At 44.0% G+C, this 18,451-nt stretch overlaps 1 protein-coding gene across 1 annotated transcript in view; it reads left to right on the top strand.

The window, feature by feature from the left end:
• PAPSS1 (3'-phosphoadenosine 5'-phosphosulfate synthase 1) overlaps nt 1–17,990 on the top strand; it is a 174,858-nt gene extending 156,868 nt beyond the window's left edge. The window contains exons 11-12 of the mRNA XM_075350584.1: nt 12,239–12,468; nt 14,890–17,990. Coding sequence (XP_075206699.1) covers nt 12,239–12,468; nt 14,890–15,028 — 369 coding nt within the window. The 3' untranslated portion in view covers nt 15,029–17,990. The remainder of the gene's footprint in view (nt 1–12,238; nt 12,469–14,889) is intronic.
• Nucleotides 17,991–18,451: the final 461 nt, after the last annotated feature.

Raw genomic sequence — 18,451 nt, 5'->3', positions numbered from 1 at the left:
GACGGAGCTGAGGGGGACGTAATATCCTGACCACCTTCTTCCTTCTGCATAGCGGCTGGGAGGCAGGTAAGGAGAGCTTCCTCGTTCCTGCGGCGTTACACGGAGCGATGTGTGCTGCCACAGGAACGAGGAACAACTTCGTTACTGCTGCAGTAACGATATTTGAGAATGGAGCCCCATGTCACCGATGAGCGATTTTGCAAGTTTTTGCGACGATGCAAAATCGCTCATAGGTGTTACACGCAACAGCATTGCTAATGCGGCCGGATGTGCGTCACCAATTCCGTGACCCCAACAACTTCGCATTAGCGATGTCGTAGCGTGTAAAGCCCCCTTTAGGCTACATTCACACAGTCCGCAAAATAGGTCCTGTTTTTCCACGGATGCATCCGTGTGACAACCGCTTTCGTTCCCTTCCATATACGGTCCGTGTGACTTCCGTGTTTTTTTTCGTTCTTTTTTTTTTTTCAAACCGCAACCCCCCCCTCCAAAAAAAACAGAAGCATTACATACAGTTAACAGTATTTGGCCAGATGCTCATATGTGATTGGTTGCAGTTAGACAACTGTTACTCAGCATGGGGGCGCGTCTCACTGCAACCAATCACAGCTGCTGGTGGGCGGATCTATATCGTACAGTAAAAAAACTAAATTTAAGAAAATCGGCGTGCGCCCCCTCTCCCCCAAATTTTGATACCCAGCCAAAATAAAAAAATAAAGCCTCACAGCTGAGGGCTGGTATTCTCAGGCTGGGGAGACGCACGTTATTGGCAGCCCCCCAGCCTAAAAATATCAGCCATCAGCTGCCCAGAATTACCGCATCCATTAGATGCGACAGTCCCGGGAATTTACCCGGCTCTTCCCAACTTCCCTGGTACAGTGGTAATCGGGGTAATAAGAAGTTAATAGCTGCCACTAAGTCCTAGATTAGTGATGGCAGGCATCTGAGACATCTCCTCATCACTAATATGTAAGTGAAAGTAAATAAACACAAACACCTAAAAAATACATTATGTGAAATAAAAGACAAAAAAGCACCCACTTTCACCACTTTATTAACACCCCAATCACCCGTCAAGATCTAACGTAATCCACACAAGGTCTCGCGACGCTTCCAGCACTGCTACATCTGAATCTCACAGCGAGAGCCATGGAACATGACCGCCTGCTGTGAGATTCAGGCCGCAAGTGAAGTGAGCCCTGCGGTCAGTGGAGACGTCACTCAGGTGATTTCCGGTCACTGGTGGAGGACTCCAGCTGTGACCGCATATCACCTGAGCGACATCACAGCCGCACGCTGACGTCACGTGTTCAGCGGAGCTCATCACCGCAGGTAATGAACTTGGCTAAGTTCATGATTTCGGCGCTCGTCAAAGATAGATAAATTAAAAACACATATATAATGTTCTACTCCCCTGCATTTTGTAATCTTGCACCCTTTAGTGCCTTTCATAGGGCACTAAATGGTGTTTAACCTTGTACTTAGCCAAAAAATAACTAATTAAAAAAAATGGGGGTCCCCACTATTTTTTGCAGCCAGCTAGGATAAAGCAGACGGCTGCAGACCACAGCTGGCAGCTGTACCTTGGTTTGTAATCCAAAACAGAGCGCACCCCCTTGCTTTTTTAAATTAAACATTTTAAAACAAAAAACGTGGGGTTCCCCCCCCCAAATTCGATCACCAGCCAAGGTAAAGCAGACAGCTGTGGTCTGGTATTCTCAGAATAGGGAAGTCCACGGTTATTGGCCACTCTCCAGCCTAAAAATAACAGGCCGCAGCCATCCTAGAATTGGTGCATCCATTAGATGCACCAATCCTGGTGCGTCTCTCCAGCTCATCCCTTTGCCCTGATGCGGTGGCAAACGGGGTAATTTATGGGGTTGATGCCAGCTGTGTAATGTCACCTGGCATCATGCCCTTGCAATAGTGATGTCACGGCGTCTATCAGATACCCGACATCACGAACCCAGTCAGTAATTAAAAAAAAATAGACAACAAAAAAGTTTTATTTGAAATAACACTGCCCAAAACGTTCCCTCTTTCAGCAATTTACTGAAAAGAACAATCAAATCCGGGTCCGGCGTAATCCAATAAGGGGGTCCCACGACGATCCATACCATACTCACTGTCCCAGTCAATGAAGAACAGAATGTCCCCCCTTGGCTGGGAGAGCACTTCAGTGACCCGAGCGAACATCAATAGGTCAGCCCAGATCACCGCAGGGCATGACGAGCGCCGACGTCATGAGGTTAGCTAGGTACATTACCTGCAGTGATGAACTCCGCTGAACTCCTGATGTCAGCGCTCGCCACTGACTTACATTGTCCGCCGCGTTCACAAGCGAAGTATCACGAGCTGCACGTGACGGTCACAGTCTCGGGCCGCTCGTGAGATTTGATGTGAGAACGCGGCGGCATGGAAGTCAGTGACGAGTGCTGACATCAGGAGTGCAGCGGAGACCATCACAGCAGGTAATGAACTTTGCTAACCTCCTGATGGCAGCGCTTGTCATCCCCGCAGCTGCTCGCACACTGCTGTGCAAGTAGACGCTGATACACAGTAGTGCGTAGTAGCAGTTGCGAAGCTGGCTGGGTAGTGGGACACAGAGTGCAAGGGCACCCAACGGACGTCACATGGAAGTGCTTCCGTGTTGTTTCCGGGGATTTTGCGGACCCATTGATTTTGTATTGTTTCATGGTCTGCAATCATGGAACAGAATAGGACATGTTCCATAATAACAAAACGGACATATGGCATGTGTTTTTGTAGGAACTGATGGCACACGGAAGTGCTTCCTTGTGACAGCCGATCCTACACAAAAGATATTTAAAGGATTGTCTTGTCAGTAGGTCCGCAAAAAAAACAGGAACTGACCAGGACAAACAGAACGGTTGTTTGAATGAGCTCTAAGAGTACTATGCCTTTAAACAATATGGGACAGCCCATATGATGTCATGTCTGTGGAAGCTTCTGAAAGGTTTATTGGCAATATCTGAGTTAGAATCACATCTGTGGATGTATTTTAATGCACACCTGAAACACACTGTGTCTTTATGTAGCATCATGGGAAAGTCAAAAGAAATGAGCCAAGATCTCAGGAAGAGAATTTTTACTTGCACAAGTCTGGTTCATCCTTGAGTGCAATTTCCAGATACCTGAAGGTGCCTCATTCATCTGTTCAAACAATTATACGCAAGTACAAACAAGATGAGATTGTCAAGCCATCATACTACTCAGGAAGGAGACTGTTTCTGAGATAAACATGCTTTGGTCAGACATGTGCATATCAACCCAAGAACAAAAGCAAAAGACCTTGTGAAGATGCTTGTGTAAGGCTACTTTCACACATCCGGCTTGAGCTCTGCGGCTCAATCCGGCTGTGCAAGCTATGCAACGGATGCGGTGAAAACACCGCATCCTTTGCATAAGTTTTTCCCATGCAGCCCGTCCGGTATTTGCCGCTTGCGGCATGCTACTGTTATTACGGTTAATACGGTTATTGCCGCATCGCGCCGCATCCGGGCCGCCATAGGCATGCATTGAAAAATGCGCCGCATCGGCCGAATGCGGCGCGATGCAGTTTTTTTTGCCGCACGAAAAAACTTGCCAGGCAACGTTCCATCCGGCCGCCGCATCGGCTAAATCTGCCGCATGCGGCAAAAAAAACGGACAGAACGCAAGGCCATGCGGCACAATGCGGCACTAATTAAAGTCTATGCAGGAAAATCGCAACAGGCAGCAAAAAAAAACCGGTTGCGATTTTCCTGCAAAGTGCCGGATTGTGCCGCATAGCAAAAACCGGAGGTGTGAAAGCAGCCTAAGCTGGTAAGATTGTGTCATTATCCACAGTCCAAAAGAAACATAAAAAGCCAGATTAATGTTTGCAAATGCACACAGGAAAAAAGACCTTCATTTTTGAGACACCTTCTGTGGTCTGACGATACTAAAATAAAAATGTTTGGTCATAATGACCATTATTACGTTTGGAGGTAAAAGGGAGAAGCTTTAAAGCCTAAGAACACCATCCCAGTTGTGAAACATGGGGGTGGAAGCATCCTGTTGTGGGTTATTTTGTTGCCGGAGGAACTGGTGCACTTCACAAAATAGATGGCATCATGAGGAAAGAAGATTATGTGGCAATAATGAAGCAACATCTCAAGACATCAGCCAGGAACTTAAAGCTTGGACATAAATGGATCTTTCAAATGGACAATGAGCTGAAGGACACTGCCAAACTGGTTACAAATTGGCTTAAGGATAGCAAATGTTTTGGAGTGGCCATCACAAGTACTGATTTCAATCCTATTGAAAATTTATGGGCAAAGCTGAAAAGGCAGGTGCGAGCAAGGCGACCTACAAGCATGGCTCAGTTACACCAGTTCAGTCAGGAGGAATGGGCCCAAATTCCTACTAGCTAATGTGAAAAGCTTGTGGAAGGATATCCAAAAGCTTTGACCCAAGTCATACAGTGAAAGGGCAATGGAACCAACTACTAATGAAATGTATTTAAACTTTTGACTGTGCAGAATGCAGAAAGTAATACAAATGCCTTAAAACATTCTCTCTCTCTCTCACTCCACACTCACTCACTCACACTCTCTCATTTGGCAAATATAAATCTTTTTGGTAATCTTAATTGACCTAAAACTGGAAAGGTTTCTTTTATATGACCAACAGTGAGAAAAACATGCATATGTGTCTTTTTACATAGCGTATGTAAACTTCTGGTTTCAAATGTATCTGCATATACACAAACTGCAGACTCCTGCAGTTAAGAGACCTTTGGCGACATCATGGTCAAATGACCGTGATGTCACCAAAGGACCTCAAGCAGTCTTAACGTCGGGATAGAAATGCTGGGGCCCTTAGGAGAATGGGGGCTGTGGGAGATTACCTTGTTTTAACTCCCTTCCATCTAATACTAGTCCTGCATACCAGCCTGTCTCCTGTTGAGTTCCTTTAGATCTCTGCAGTTAAGGCTATGTGCGCATGTAGCGTTCTGTCAGCACACGTGCACTTCAAATCGCTGCAGAAAGAGTCCGCAATGGGAAAAAAAAGCAGATTTTATGCGCTCTGAGTGCAGCCCCTGCCATAGACAGAGCGGGGCATGCAGGCAGAGCTCACGGAATAAGTGACATGTCACTTCTTAGAATGCGCACTTCGGGTAGCAGTCGATGTGCTGCGCTCTAATATGCCACATGCGCACGTCTCCTGCATAATCTTCATAGATTATGCTGGGGACGCAGGACGCATGCAGTTACGCTGCGGTGCAGATCGCAGCGTAACTGCATGCAAATACGCAACGTGCGCACATAGCCTTAGAGACTTTTTGGTGATGTCATGATCATATGATTGTGACGTCTCTAAAGATCGTTAAGCAGTCTTGGCCTTGTAATAGAAACTCTGGGGGCCCCGAAGAGTGGCGGCCCTTGAGAAATTACACAGTTTTTCTCCCCCTAATGCCGGCTCTGACTGTAACTAGGGCTTATTTTTGGTCTAGGGCTTATAGTTCAAGCATGGTCCAAAAATCCTGTAACAGCATGCCAGAGCTTATTTTTGGGGTAGGTCTTATTTTTGGGAAAATAAACTAATCAATTTTCCAAAACTTTTTAAGTAAAAAGTCCCTACTGTTCCCTTGCAACTGCAACTTTTTTTTACCTACTTCCGTTCTGATGACCCTTTGTTTAAGAACCTTCATTGCATGTTGGGATACTCAAACAATACTTCATCTGAAGGCAGAGGCTGCAGTCACTACCACAGCCTCTTTTGTCCCCACCTTGAATTGAAGCATTATCAGTTACATCCGTTTCAGGGGCTAGGCTACTCAGCATGCTTCGGTTGTCATTTGCGACCTATGCTCAGTTCAAGCTTCCTTGTCACTGTGCAATATTCCTTTCAATGCAAAGTGATAGTGTGATCCCTCCCAGCACTAGTTTGAAGTGACAAGGAATGGTAGGGAATCTCTAATTAAAATGTATTAGAAAAACAATTAAATTATTACAATATACATTTAGGATTAAAATCTATATTCATTTCGGCCCACCTGTTTAAGGTTACAAAACTGGAAATAAGATTGACTGTCATTTGGCCTATAAACATGGCATGTTGGCGAAACCTGATTACTAGCAGCATACTACATCTGTGCATTAAAGTGAACCGATCATGTGAAATATGCACCCAGAATCACGAGCAGTTCTGGGTGCATATTGCTAATCCCTGCCTAACTGTCCCTAGGATGTACTAGCATTACATAAGGAGCTCTTTAGAAAAACTATTTCTAAAGATCCTTTGAAATGCTAATGATTGCAGGAACTAGTCGCAAGGGCGTTGGTTCCTGCACTCATTCTGCCCTCTTAGCATGTTAGCACGCCCAAAGGGGCGTGCTAACATGCTATTTAATACCCTTTTCCTAAGGTCGTCAACGGTAATGCACGTACCTGTGTCCCCGTATCAGACGTCGGCAGTGCTCATGATTAGAAGTCACTGCACTTCCGGTCATGCACACTATGGACGTGCTAACGTTCTAAGAAAACGGAATGAGCGCAGGAACGAACGCCTTTGCAATTAGTCCCTGCGCTCATTAACTTAACATATAAAGGATCTTAAAACATACTTTTTCTAAAGATCTCTTTTTCTATGCTATTAGATGCAGTGGCAGTTAGGCAGGGATTAGCAATATGCATCCAGAATTACTCATGCTTCTGGGTGCATATTGGACCTGACTTGTTCCCTTTAAATATTTGGATGCAAAGTTCACCAGGTCCATTAATCCTATGGGTTACACACACAAACGTAAAAATATCTGATTACACTAAAGGTGTTCCTTAAAAAATTATTTTCAATCAATACCATCAGCAGCTTACAAAATATGACAGTTTGACCAAATTAGATGACAGCCTAGAGGTCTCAAACACGCAGGCTGCATGCGGCCCGAGTGTCCGCAGACCCCATGACGATCGCATTACTATGCAAGGGCTTTACTACAGTTAATGCATTTGCGGCACAGCGCGCGCTAGGAGCTCTCAGCACTATACAAATGTCAAGCAGGTAACATCGCTGTATGAAGTCCCCTGCTTGCCTGTGAATGGTAGAGTGCAGAGAGCTCCTAAGTGCGTGCTGGGTCACAAATGAATCAAGTGTAGTAAAGCCCTGCCGGCGCCGGCCCCCTGCATAGTAACGCGATTGTCACGGTGTCTACGGGTCTGCAAGCCACAACAAGCAGTTGAGAGAAAACAGAGAGAACGGAGGGAAGTTAAGAAGAATCCTTTTTTTTTTTTCTTTTTTTGTGTATGTCGAGAACAGCATAACAGGGAACTAGAATGAGGACTGGGCACATTACTGCTTGGGCACAATTCTACAAGGATGAGCACAATGCTGCAGGGATGGGCACAATGCTACATGGATGGGCACAATGCTACAGAGATGGGCACAATGCAGCAGGGATGGACACAATGCTGCAGGGATGGGCACAATGCTACAGGGATGGGCACAATGCTGCAGGGATGGACACAATGCTGCAGGGATGGGCACATTACTACTGGGCACAAGAAAGACTGGGCATAAGAAAGATAAAATGTTTTTACCATTAAAAATGCTTTTTTACATGTAAACGTAATAAAAAAGTGAAGGTTCGTTTTAATAAACAAGCAAAAATTGTTCACAAAAAGTGATCCAAATGTGTATAGAAGAAAATACATGGAATCACTAAAATGACACTTGGCCCTGCAAAGAATGCAGCCCCCCAAATATTTTTTTTTCTATGTGCGGCCCATACACCCAGCCGAGTTTGAGACCCCTGACTTAGCCTCTTACTTAAGATGCCATTCGTCTTACACCAATTTAAACTGTTTCTCCTTCAATTGCCACTGTTCATTTATTCTGTGAAAGGGTTTTTTGTTTCCCCCTTATATTTTCCCTGTGCCCTTCCCTTCTAAAGTTATTCGCCCCAGAAAAAAAGATTCTAATTCTTCACCATTTGTTTGCTATTTTATTTCTATGGCAGAAATTCTGTAATGTGCACCCAGTTGATTAAAGGGAAATTTTTAAAGAAAGCAGTACCAGCACACCAATTACAAAGTCTTAGTTTGATCCGCGACTCGGAAAACTTCTACTTGTACAGTAGCTTAGACAGTTGAAACAAATATGAATAGTTCAGCCAATACAAATAAAAACTTCTTCACTATTTTTTATTTCAGCAGTATTTTTAAAATCAGAAAATATGATCCATTTAAAAAGTGTTACAGAAAAAAAATCACTTACCTAACATGCTTCAGACACAGATCTGTCCTTTAATCATGATTCAAACAGAATGTGATTTAAACACTTCCTGAAATGCAAAACTGGTAGTTCCTACCTTGAATCGCATATACAACAATTGGTTAGCCATAGTCTAACTCAGGGATCTCAAACTTAGCTTGGTATTTGAGCCACACATGGGAAAAAAAATTGGGGGGGCGCATTCTTTGCAGGACAAAGTGACATTTTTAAGTGACTCCATGGTTTGTTTGTTTTTTTTACATTTTGGATCACTTTTTTTGAACAATTTTTGCTAGTCTTATTGTAACAAATGTGCACTTTTTTGTTTACGTTTACCGTATTTTTCGGATTATAAGACGCACTTATAATTTGGAAGGAAAATGAGGGGTGCGTCTTAAAATCCGAATATAGCTTACCCGGGGGGCTCTCTGTGTGCGGCGACCGGGTGCGTTCAGGCGGCCGGGAGTCTGTGGTAAATAAAATTCATGCTATTTTGAATTACCATATTTTTCGCTTTATAAGACGCACCCCCAAATTTGGTGAAGGGAAAGAGATTTTTTTTTTTTTAATGTTAAATGGGGTCCATCTTATAATGCCAGTGTCCAACAAATCATATAGGGTATATGTCCCTCATAGCCCCCATCCTAAAATTAGCCCCCCTTAATCTGGATATGGCCCCCTTATATTGAATATAGCCCCTTTGTGCTGGGACACGTCCCCCTGGGCTGCCCATGGCCCCTATAGATGGCACATCTCCCCTGTGTTTGATATGGCCCCCATACAGCTGCCCATGGCCCCTATAGATGGCACATCTCCCCTGTGTTTGATATGGCCCCCATACAGCTGCCCATGGCCCCTACAGATGGCACATCTCCCCTGTTAGATATGGCCCCCATATAGCTGCCCATGGCCCCTATAGATGGCACATCTCCCCTGTGTTTGATATGGCCCCCATGCAGCTGCCCATGGTCCCTATAGATGGCACATCTCCCCTGTTAGATATGGCCCCCATACAGCTGCCCATGGCCCCTATAGATGGCACATCTCCCCTGTGTTAGATATCGCACCCATGCTGCTGCCCATAATAAAATAAAACACTCTTTCCTTACCTTCTCAGCGCTGTCACTCCTCTGTCTCCCTCCTCGCAGTTGAGCTCCGGCTTCCTGCACTTCCTGGTTCTTGCTGCCGGTCATGTGATCGGCACAGCAGAGTGATATCATTTCTGCGTGCCTGATCACAGACAGCAGCAGCAGGAGACGGGAGATCAGCGCTGGAGGTAAGTAAAGCTTTTTTATTTTACTATGGGCAGCAGCCCGGGGGTCATATTTAACACAGGGGGTATCATGTGCGATCAAAGGGAGCACAGGCACATATAATATGCGATGCGATTTCAGCACCACGCTGCTGATGGACAGCGGCTGTACTATTATATGAGCGGGAGCAGGAGATCAAACGCTGCCGCTCGCAGCTGTCACCTGCCCCCAGCACCTCTCCAGAGCGGACCCTGCAGTAATTTATATATATTTTTTAATATAGAAATAGATTGCGGGCACCATGTTGCATTTACAGGTCCGCTAAGGTATCTAAACAGAAGAAACCCCTCACAAGTGATGCCATTTTAGAAACTAGACCCCTCAAGGCTTCTATCTGGGGTATAGTGAGCATTTTGGATCCACAGGTACTTCACAGATTTTGTTAACGTTACGTTGTCATATTGAAAATTTTAATAATTTTCTCAAAAATGTTACTTTAGCATCAATTTTCTCACTTTTTCAAGAGGTAATTCCAAAAATTTGACCTCAATGTTTGTTACCCACTTTTTTATGAGCGCGGTGATACCTCACATGTGGTCTGAAACCTTTGTTTGGACAAATGGGAGGGCTTGGAACGGAAGGAACAATATTTGAATTTAGGAAAGGAAATTTGGCTGAAAAGGATTGCGGGCACCATGTCGCATTTGGAGGTCCCCTAAGGTACCTAAACAGCAGAAACCCCGCACAAGTGACCCCATTTTGGAAACTAGGCCACTCAAGGAATTTATCTAGATGTTTGGTGAGTACCCTGAACCCCCAGGTGCTTCACAGAATTTTGTATATATGTATATAATTCTATATATGTATCTAATATGTATATATATCTATATATGTGTGTGTATATATATATATATATATATATATATAGAGAGAGATAGAGATAGAGATAGAGATAGATAGATATATATATATATATATATATAGTTATACATATATAGATATATATACAACCCCCCCCCCCCCCCGTATATTCGGTTTATAAGGCGCACCCCCTACTTTCCCCCAAAATTTGGGGGAACAAAAGTGCGTCTTATAAAGCGAAAAATACGGTATTTATTTTCTACATTTTATCTCTCTGCAAGTAATCTGTAAGCAATATCGCTTTACAACTAGCAGCATCATATAGTACTCTTAGGGTACTTTCACACTTGCGTTATTTTCCTTCCGTTACAATCCGCCCTTTTGGGAAACAGCGGAATCCGTTAACGGATTCCGCTGTTTCCCATAGACTTGTATGGTTGACGGATTGTACCAAAAGGAGCTGCGTTGCTTCCGCTGGGCGACGCTCCGTTGCTTCCGCCCAGCGGGAGGAACGCAGCATGTAACGTTATTTTGAGCAGCGGAATCCTCTGGATTTCACTGCGCATGCTCTTTTTTTTTTTTTTTTTTTTTTTTTTTTTTTTTTAAATCAAACTTTATTTTGGCTCGCGGTGGCCGAACGTTCAGCTGAGCGCCCGGCCGTCGGCAAGCGACAGCGCTCAGCTGAATGACCGGCCACCAGCATTCCCGGCCGCCGGCAAGTCTCAGCGCTCAGCTGAGCGCCCGCCCGCCGGCATGCCCGGGCGCCGGCAAGTGACAGCGATCAGCTGATCACCCGGCGGCCGGCTGCAGGGAGCGATCAGCTGATCACCCGGCGGCCGGGAGCGATCAGCTGATCACCCGGCAGCCGGCTGCAGGGAGCGATCAGCTGATCACCCGGCGGCCGGCTGCAGGGAGCGATCAGCTGATCACCCGGCGGCCGGCTGCAGGGAGCGATCAGCTGATCACCCGGCTGCCGGCTGCAGGGAGCGATCAGCTGATCACCCGGCGGCCGGCGGCCGGGAGCGATCAGCTGATCACCCGGCGGCCGGGAGCGATCAGCTGATCACCCGGCGGGCGGGAGCGATCAGCTGATCACCCGGCGGCCGGCTACTGGGAGCAATCAGCTGATCACCCAGCGGCCGGCTGCAGGGAACGATCAGCTGATCGTTCACTATAGTCTGCCGCTGGTAAAACCGGGAAAAAAAAAAAAAAATCAAAACGAATTGCGTTGTTTTGCAGCATCCGTTGCATCCGTTGTGTCACTATATGCAACACATCCGTTGCATCCGTTACACAACGCAATGCAACGGATACCGTTCAACGCAAGTGTGAAAGTAGCCTAAGTGAACATCTTGTAGTAATGTGCCCTCTCCTTTTGCCTTGTAGTAATGTACCTCATCTTTGTGACCTGTAGTAATGTGCTCCATACTTGTGCCCTGTGGTAATATGCCCATCCTTGTTCCCTGTAGTAATGTGCTCCACAGTAATGTGGCCCATCCTTGTGCCCTGTAGTACTGTCCCTCATCCTTGTGCCCTGTAGTACTGTCCCTCATCCTTGTGCTCTGTAGTAATGTGCCCCATCCTTGTGCCCTGTAGTAATGTGCCCCATCCTTGTGCCCTGTAGTACTGTCCCTAATTCTTATGCCCTGTAGTAATGGGGCATATCCTTGTGCTCTGAATGTACAGAAGGCTGTTCACATCTAATAGCAAACCGAAATATAGAGGCATCAACATTTCTGCAAATTCTCTATTGTCTTCATCAGTAGTACTGCAGTGATAAGACTTTAAGTGATGCCTTTCATCAATTCACATTTAATGGTCACTGTTTGATCCTACATATAAGAATATGTTGTCATGTCTAAATACAGGTCCAGTGGCACTGCAGAGCTCGCATGGTGGCAGGTGCTAATTTCTACATTGTGGGTAGAGACCCTGCAGGAATGCCTCATCCCGCAACCGGAAAGGATCTGTATGAGCCTACACATGGTGCCAAAGTACTCACTATGGCCCCTGGCCTCATCTCCCTGGAAATTGTCCCATTCCGTGTGGCTGCCTATAACAAGAAGAAAAAGTGCATGGACTACTTTGAATCTGCACAGTAAGTTACTCTATATATCGAACTCAGACCAACGTAATGAATCTGTAATATCTCTCTAAATTTTACATCCAGGCATCTCAATGGTGACCATTCACATGTAACACGTGATCACTGTTTTGTGGATTCCTCACCTAAATCTTCTGTGGATTGTCAGTGTGATAATTGATGATAGCTGTATGAAAAGGATCGCACATCATGGCAGAAAAGTTTTGTTTTTATCCCCTTCTCCATTTTGCATGTGCTGGCAATAAAATTCTGTTATTTTGTATCATTGTGTTTGGGGCAATATATTCCATCACTCGGCCTGTGGAATGAACAGGGGCACACCCAATGCTGTACATGCTATCCTCTTACCTTAACAAGTTGGCTTTACCATAAAAGCATGTTTTGGAGCATTTAGGTAAATGGATAGTAACATAATGATGTTTGCAACCCTGATATTCCACGTTGGGCTTGTAAATTATAATTGAAGCTACAGAAGACATTCCAGAAATGTTGTGTGGTGACAGATATATTATGAAGAAGAATGAGGTAACAGCATAACTGATCTGGCTCCCATTTTCTTTAATCTAAAAAGCCTTTGCACAATCATCCAGCAAAATAGCCTTTCATGTGGGAGAGCCTATTTCCAGTTCATGTGGTCAGACCACCATTACTGAAATTTGGACAGCATTCCATGTTCCTCCCATTGTTTTACTTACATAGTCTTGTTTCAGGAATTTTTCAGCGCCCACGTTAAACAGGTGCTTTAGCTACTTTTAACAGGGAAATGTTTGTCTGCGAGCCGCCGGACTCCACAGAGGATTACTGAGATTTAGTACTGTATCTGCCTGGACAACTTGGTAACTTGATTAAGAGGAGGTAGAACAGAGGCAATTTGGAAGTTTAAGAATTTTCTTGTGATGTAACAGGGGTAATTATTAATATTTGTGATTTGATTCAAGTTCTTATTTATTTTAGTATTCATTTGGAACCATTGTAGACTGTTAGAGAGCACCCCAAAATGTGTTGGTCAGACTGATTTCTTATACAAGCAGGAGCTATCATGCCAATAGAGTAGACCAGTGAATTACTACCACACTAGTGACCATCATTTTCTGTTAATCTTTGGTAGGTAGAGGTGGACTATTAAACTGCACACTAGTCTTATTTTTTCTCCATGATCACAAATTGAGTATTATAAATGGCTTCTGCATCCTACACACAAGGACAGAATTTCATTCGCTATAGGATTCTGTCTCTTATACAAATCTCTGGCAATGTGAAAGGGGCCAATTTGAGCAATAAATGTAGGTCCGGTCCTGAAGCGTGGTTTAGACCAGCTTTAGGTATACTTAAATGTGAATTTAAACGGAGCCTTTCAGCAGCCTCATGCTGATTAAATTATAGGGATTTAGAAATTCATAAATGATCCCCCCGTTACATAGAGCTACGTATCACTGCAACGTTTTGGAGAAAACCATTTTAAAAACTCTCAATATATATCAGTGGAGTCGATGATGCAGCTCCACACTGACTTCTATCCCTCCAGCCTCGTTTGACAGGTCTTTCTTTTTGCATACATTCATAAACACAAATAAGATATATAATATTGAGACCTGCCATGCTGGTGATGCTGTTCAGTGGACTTTTCCCTTACCAAGGTAATTTTCAATACAGTGTTATATGTGAAAGACTAGAGAAGAACATAGCTCTGTAATGAACAAGACTGTATGAATTTCATGCTGCCTGTGGTTCGAGCAGCATTACCCTGGTATGATTTTAAGTATAGTAATGGTTGGTCTGCCTCTAAAAGACACTATTGACACACTATTGAGGGTCATCACAGTCTAGAGACTGTAGCTCCGAGATCTTTGTGCAGACCCTTGCGTAGCCTCTTCTGAGAATAGGTAGCGTGACCTTGTGGCTGTGGCTGCCTTGGCTTTTTTTTTTTTTAACGAACACTGCTGAATTTGTTTAGGCTTTTCTGGCCTAAATTGAAAGGAGAAATGTCCACCCTGATTTGGCCGCCTTTTCCTATGGACCTCTTTAACATCCTTTTGGACTGTCTTATAAATTGTATGTTCTTTTTCTGTTTGGAAAAGGAGTGCTATAATATTATTCTTCGTAGACCCACTCACATTGTATAGTACTGACATTTGGAGTAATTTTATGAATTACTTCATAGTCAGCTGATAGACACGCAGACCGAGGCACTGGAGAAAAAAGTAGAATGGGTGAGGAAGGGAAAATTGTGTTCTCCTGCTTAGTCTGTCAATCTGTACAGATCCCATACACTTGCCTCAAAAAATGTAGAAAAATGTCTTGTTTCAAAGCATCCTAGCATCCATGGTCTATGTATTATTTATGCATGTTGCTGTCTGTGGTGGTTATTTATTGATGGGTTTTTTTTTTTTTGTTTTTTTTTTTTTATTTCCCCAGCGCTGAGGACTATGAATTCATTTCTGGAACTCGAATGCGCAGACTGGCTCGAGAGGGACAAAATCCACCCGATGGTTTCATGGCACCAAAGGCCTGGGCTGTGCTGAAGGAATACTACAAATCTTTAGAAAAGGCTTAACTTTATCTAGCATTTTCATATAACACTTTACATGGACCACAATAATGCTCTTTTTTTCATGGTTTCCACCAGGTTGTTTGTCCCAGAAGACCAGCATTTGTACTACATTAATGTATGCTTGGCTTTTTGATTGATCTCTCATTTAATCAATTGAGACATGACCTAGTTAGTCAGCAAGCCTTCTTTCTAATGCTGAATGCAGTCTTACACCTTCACTTCCACTAACTTATCACTGGGTCGCTGGCGACTAATACATTAACGCATGGATGTTACTTATTTCTTTGTAGAATGTCCGTAAAGAATGGAGTCCAATTAAAACTGTTTTTCCATCATTCCTATTACAATTTCCAAATTTCTATATTTTTCAGCTTTAACTTGTCATGCTGCTGCTCAAAGTATTTTTGTTACACACACACACACACGTGGTCAAAATTGTTGGTACCGCTCCTTTTAATGATAGAAAAACCCACAATGGTCACAGAAATTACTTGAATCTAACAAAAGTAATAATAAAAGAAAAATCTATGAAAGTGAACAAATGAAAGGCAGACATTCCTCTTTTCTGCTTCCACAGAATTTTTTTTAAAAATAATACTCATAAAATAGGACTGGACAGAAATGATGGTACCCTTAACTTAATATTTTGTTGCACAACCTTTTGAAGCAATCACTGCAGTCAAACGATTCCTATAACTGTCAATGAGACTTCTTCTGCACCTCTTGACTGGTAGTTTGGCACACTCCTCAAGAGCAAACTGTTCCAGTTGTCTTATGTTTGAAGGCTGCCTTTTCCAGACGGCATGTTTCAGCTCTTTCCAAAGATGCTCAATAGTCCAGTGTTTTCCTCTTAGTGATTCCTGGGTGTTTTTAGCTGTGTGTTTTGGGTCATTATCCTGTTGCAAGACTCATGACGTGCAACTGAGACCAAGCTTTCGGACGCTGGGCAGCACATTTCTCTCTAGAATTGCTTGATAGTCTTGAGATTTCATTGTACCCTGCACAGATTCAACACACCCTGTGCTAGATGCAGCAAAGCAGCCCCAGAACATAACAGCGCCTCCTCCATGTTTCACAGTAGGGATAGTGTTCTTTTCTTCATATGCTTATTTTTCTGTCTCTGAACATAGAGCTGATGTGCCTTGAGGTACAGAACATAAAACTTAACTTTTAATAAATATTCCTTAAAAGGAAGCAAAAGATCCTTACTTCAGTAAAAGTTATCTAAAAAAGTGCCGTACACCACATATCCCCCTTAGCATGCATTAGGGGCTCAAATGGCCAAAAAGGACTTCATGGAAGATAACACAAAGGGTGTGCTGAACAGTGCAACCTGCACAGAAAAAGGACAGCCACCGACAGGATTTGAACTAAAAGTACCGCAAGGTTCAAAAATCACTGTCTCAAATAGAAAATGGAATGGTCTCACCCATCGTGATGTGATCCATCCATCTTCACTCATAATTTATATGGATTTTCATATCATCCTGGGCGTCCCAATGGTCCTTGTGGATAAGGACTGGTCTCTTGTGTAAACTCCCGTGATCCCCTGAAGAATACTACTGTAGGAAATGCGTTCGGAGAACAGGGACTTAAGGATTTCATCTTAAAGGGGACCATGTGTTCAGTTGATTAAGGACCATTGGGACGCCCAGGATGATATGAAAAATCCATATAAATTATGAATGAAGATGGATGGATGAAAGCAAAGCCCAAACCTGACCATCTTTTCAGTTAGCCATTAAAAGGTATCAACCACTGAGGACTCTCAGTTCTTTTAAACAATTTTTTTTTATCTGGCTAACATGGTACAAAGATATATTTTACTTATACAAGATACAAGATTTTATACACATGTGATGCTAATTAGTGGACACACCTTAATTTAACATGTCCCTTTTGTTACATTATTTTCAGGGGTACCATTATTTCTGTCCAGGACTGTTTCATGAGTTTTTTATTTTTTTTTAAATTTCTGTGAAAGCATGATGGAAAAGCAATGTCTGACTTTCAGTTGTTCATTTTCATAGATTCAAGTTATTTCTCTGACCATTGTGGGTTTTTCTTTCATTAAACAAGGGGTACCAACTATTTTGACCACGTGTGTATATACATCATGGTTGCGAACATCTGCACCATAGTATAAACTGTTACAATAAGTATTAAAGGGAATCTGTTAGTAGGCTAAACCCTCCTAAGCCATCTATAAGGGCATGCAGGTCATAAAAAGTTGAATAAAATTATACCTTCATATCTGCAATCTGATGACTTATTCCAGAGATATCGACATTTTTGTTATATGTAAGTGAATTGTTAAGATCTTGGGCTGGACATTGATCTCCCTCCAGAGCTAATTTTGATACTTATCAACGACCCTGCATGTAAAATCTTCCCATTCAAAGCATGTGTGATGCCAGGCTCCATTTATGGCTGTGTAGATCGCCACAGTCTATGCTTCTGAGCAGCAGTCTTCCCTCTGTATGGTTGACTAGAGCCTGCGCAGATGATAGTGAAAGCCAGTCACTATATAAAGGCAAAAACCAAAACTATGGCAATCTGCACACAAACCTGAGCTTTTATACATGGAGCCTGAAATCACTCATGCGGTGAGCGGATCAATTATATACAAAGTCATCACTAAACATTAAAATAAGGATTGGAGACAGATCCTTGGAAAGATCTTTTTTCCACCCAGAGATCTTAAAACCTCATTTCCATATTAAGAAAATCGTGGACCTGATCTCAGATACTATGGCACCACATGTTTTGTGTTTTTTTTAATTATTTTAATCAGCATGCCCATATAGATGTCTTATGAGGGTTGAACCTTTTGTCACATTCCCTGTAAGATCAGAATTTGAAATGGAAATTCTCAAAGCAATTCTATGTGAGTTTTTTCCATTTACCGTATTTTTCGCTTTATAAGACGCACTTTTCCTCCCCAAATTTTGGGAGGAAAATGGGGGGTGCGTCTTATAAAGCGGTAGCGGGGGGGGGGGGTCCTGTCTGAGGCGATCGGGCGGGTGCCTGTGGCTGCATGCAAGCGCCCGGGTACCTGTACTTGCATGCAGCGGCAGCCGGGTACCCGTGGCTGTGTACGGGCGGCAGCGGGTGCTGTGTGGGGTCGGCAGCCAGGTACCTGTGCTTGCATGCGGTGGCAGACGGGTACCCATGGCTGTGTGCGGGCGGCAGCCGGGTGCTGTGTGCGAGCGGCAGTCGGGTGCCCGTGCAGGTACTCGGCTGCCGCCCTCACACAGTCACCCATCTGCCGCCCGCACACAGCCATGGGTACCCGGCTGCCACCGCACGCAAGCACAGGTACCCGGCGGCTTGTACGCGGGGTGGGCGGGCAGCCTGCTGGCTGCCACTCTGTGCATGCGGGGCGGGCGGCTGTGCAGCTTACCAGTTGTCCGCGGTCCCACTTTC

Source organism: Anomaloglossus baeobatrachus, chromosome 1, assembly GCF_048569485.1.
Source record: "Anomaloglossus baeobatrachus isolate aAnoBae1 chromosome 1, aAnoBae1.hap1, whole genome shotgun sequence".
NCBI lineage: Eukaryota > Metazoa > Chordata > Amphibia > Anura > Aromobatidae > Anomaloglossus > Anomaloglossus baeobatrachus.
Note: the sequence above shows the minus strand (reverse complement) of the source record. Positions and strands in the feature narration are given on the sequence as shown.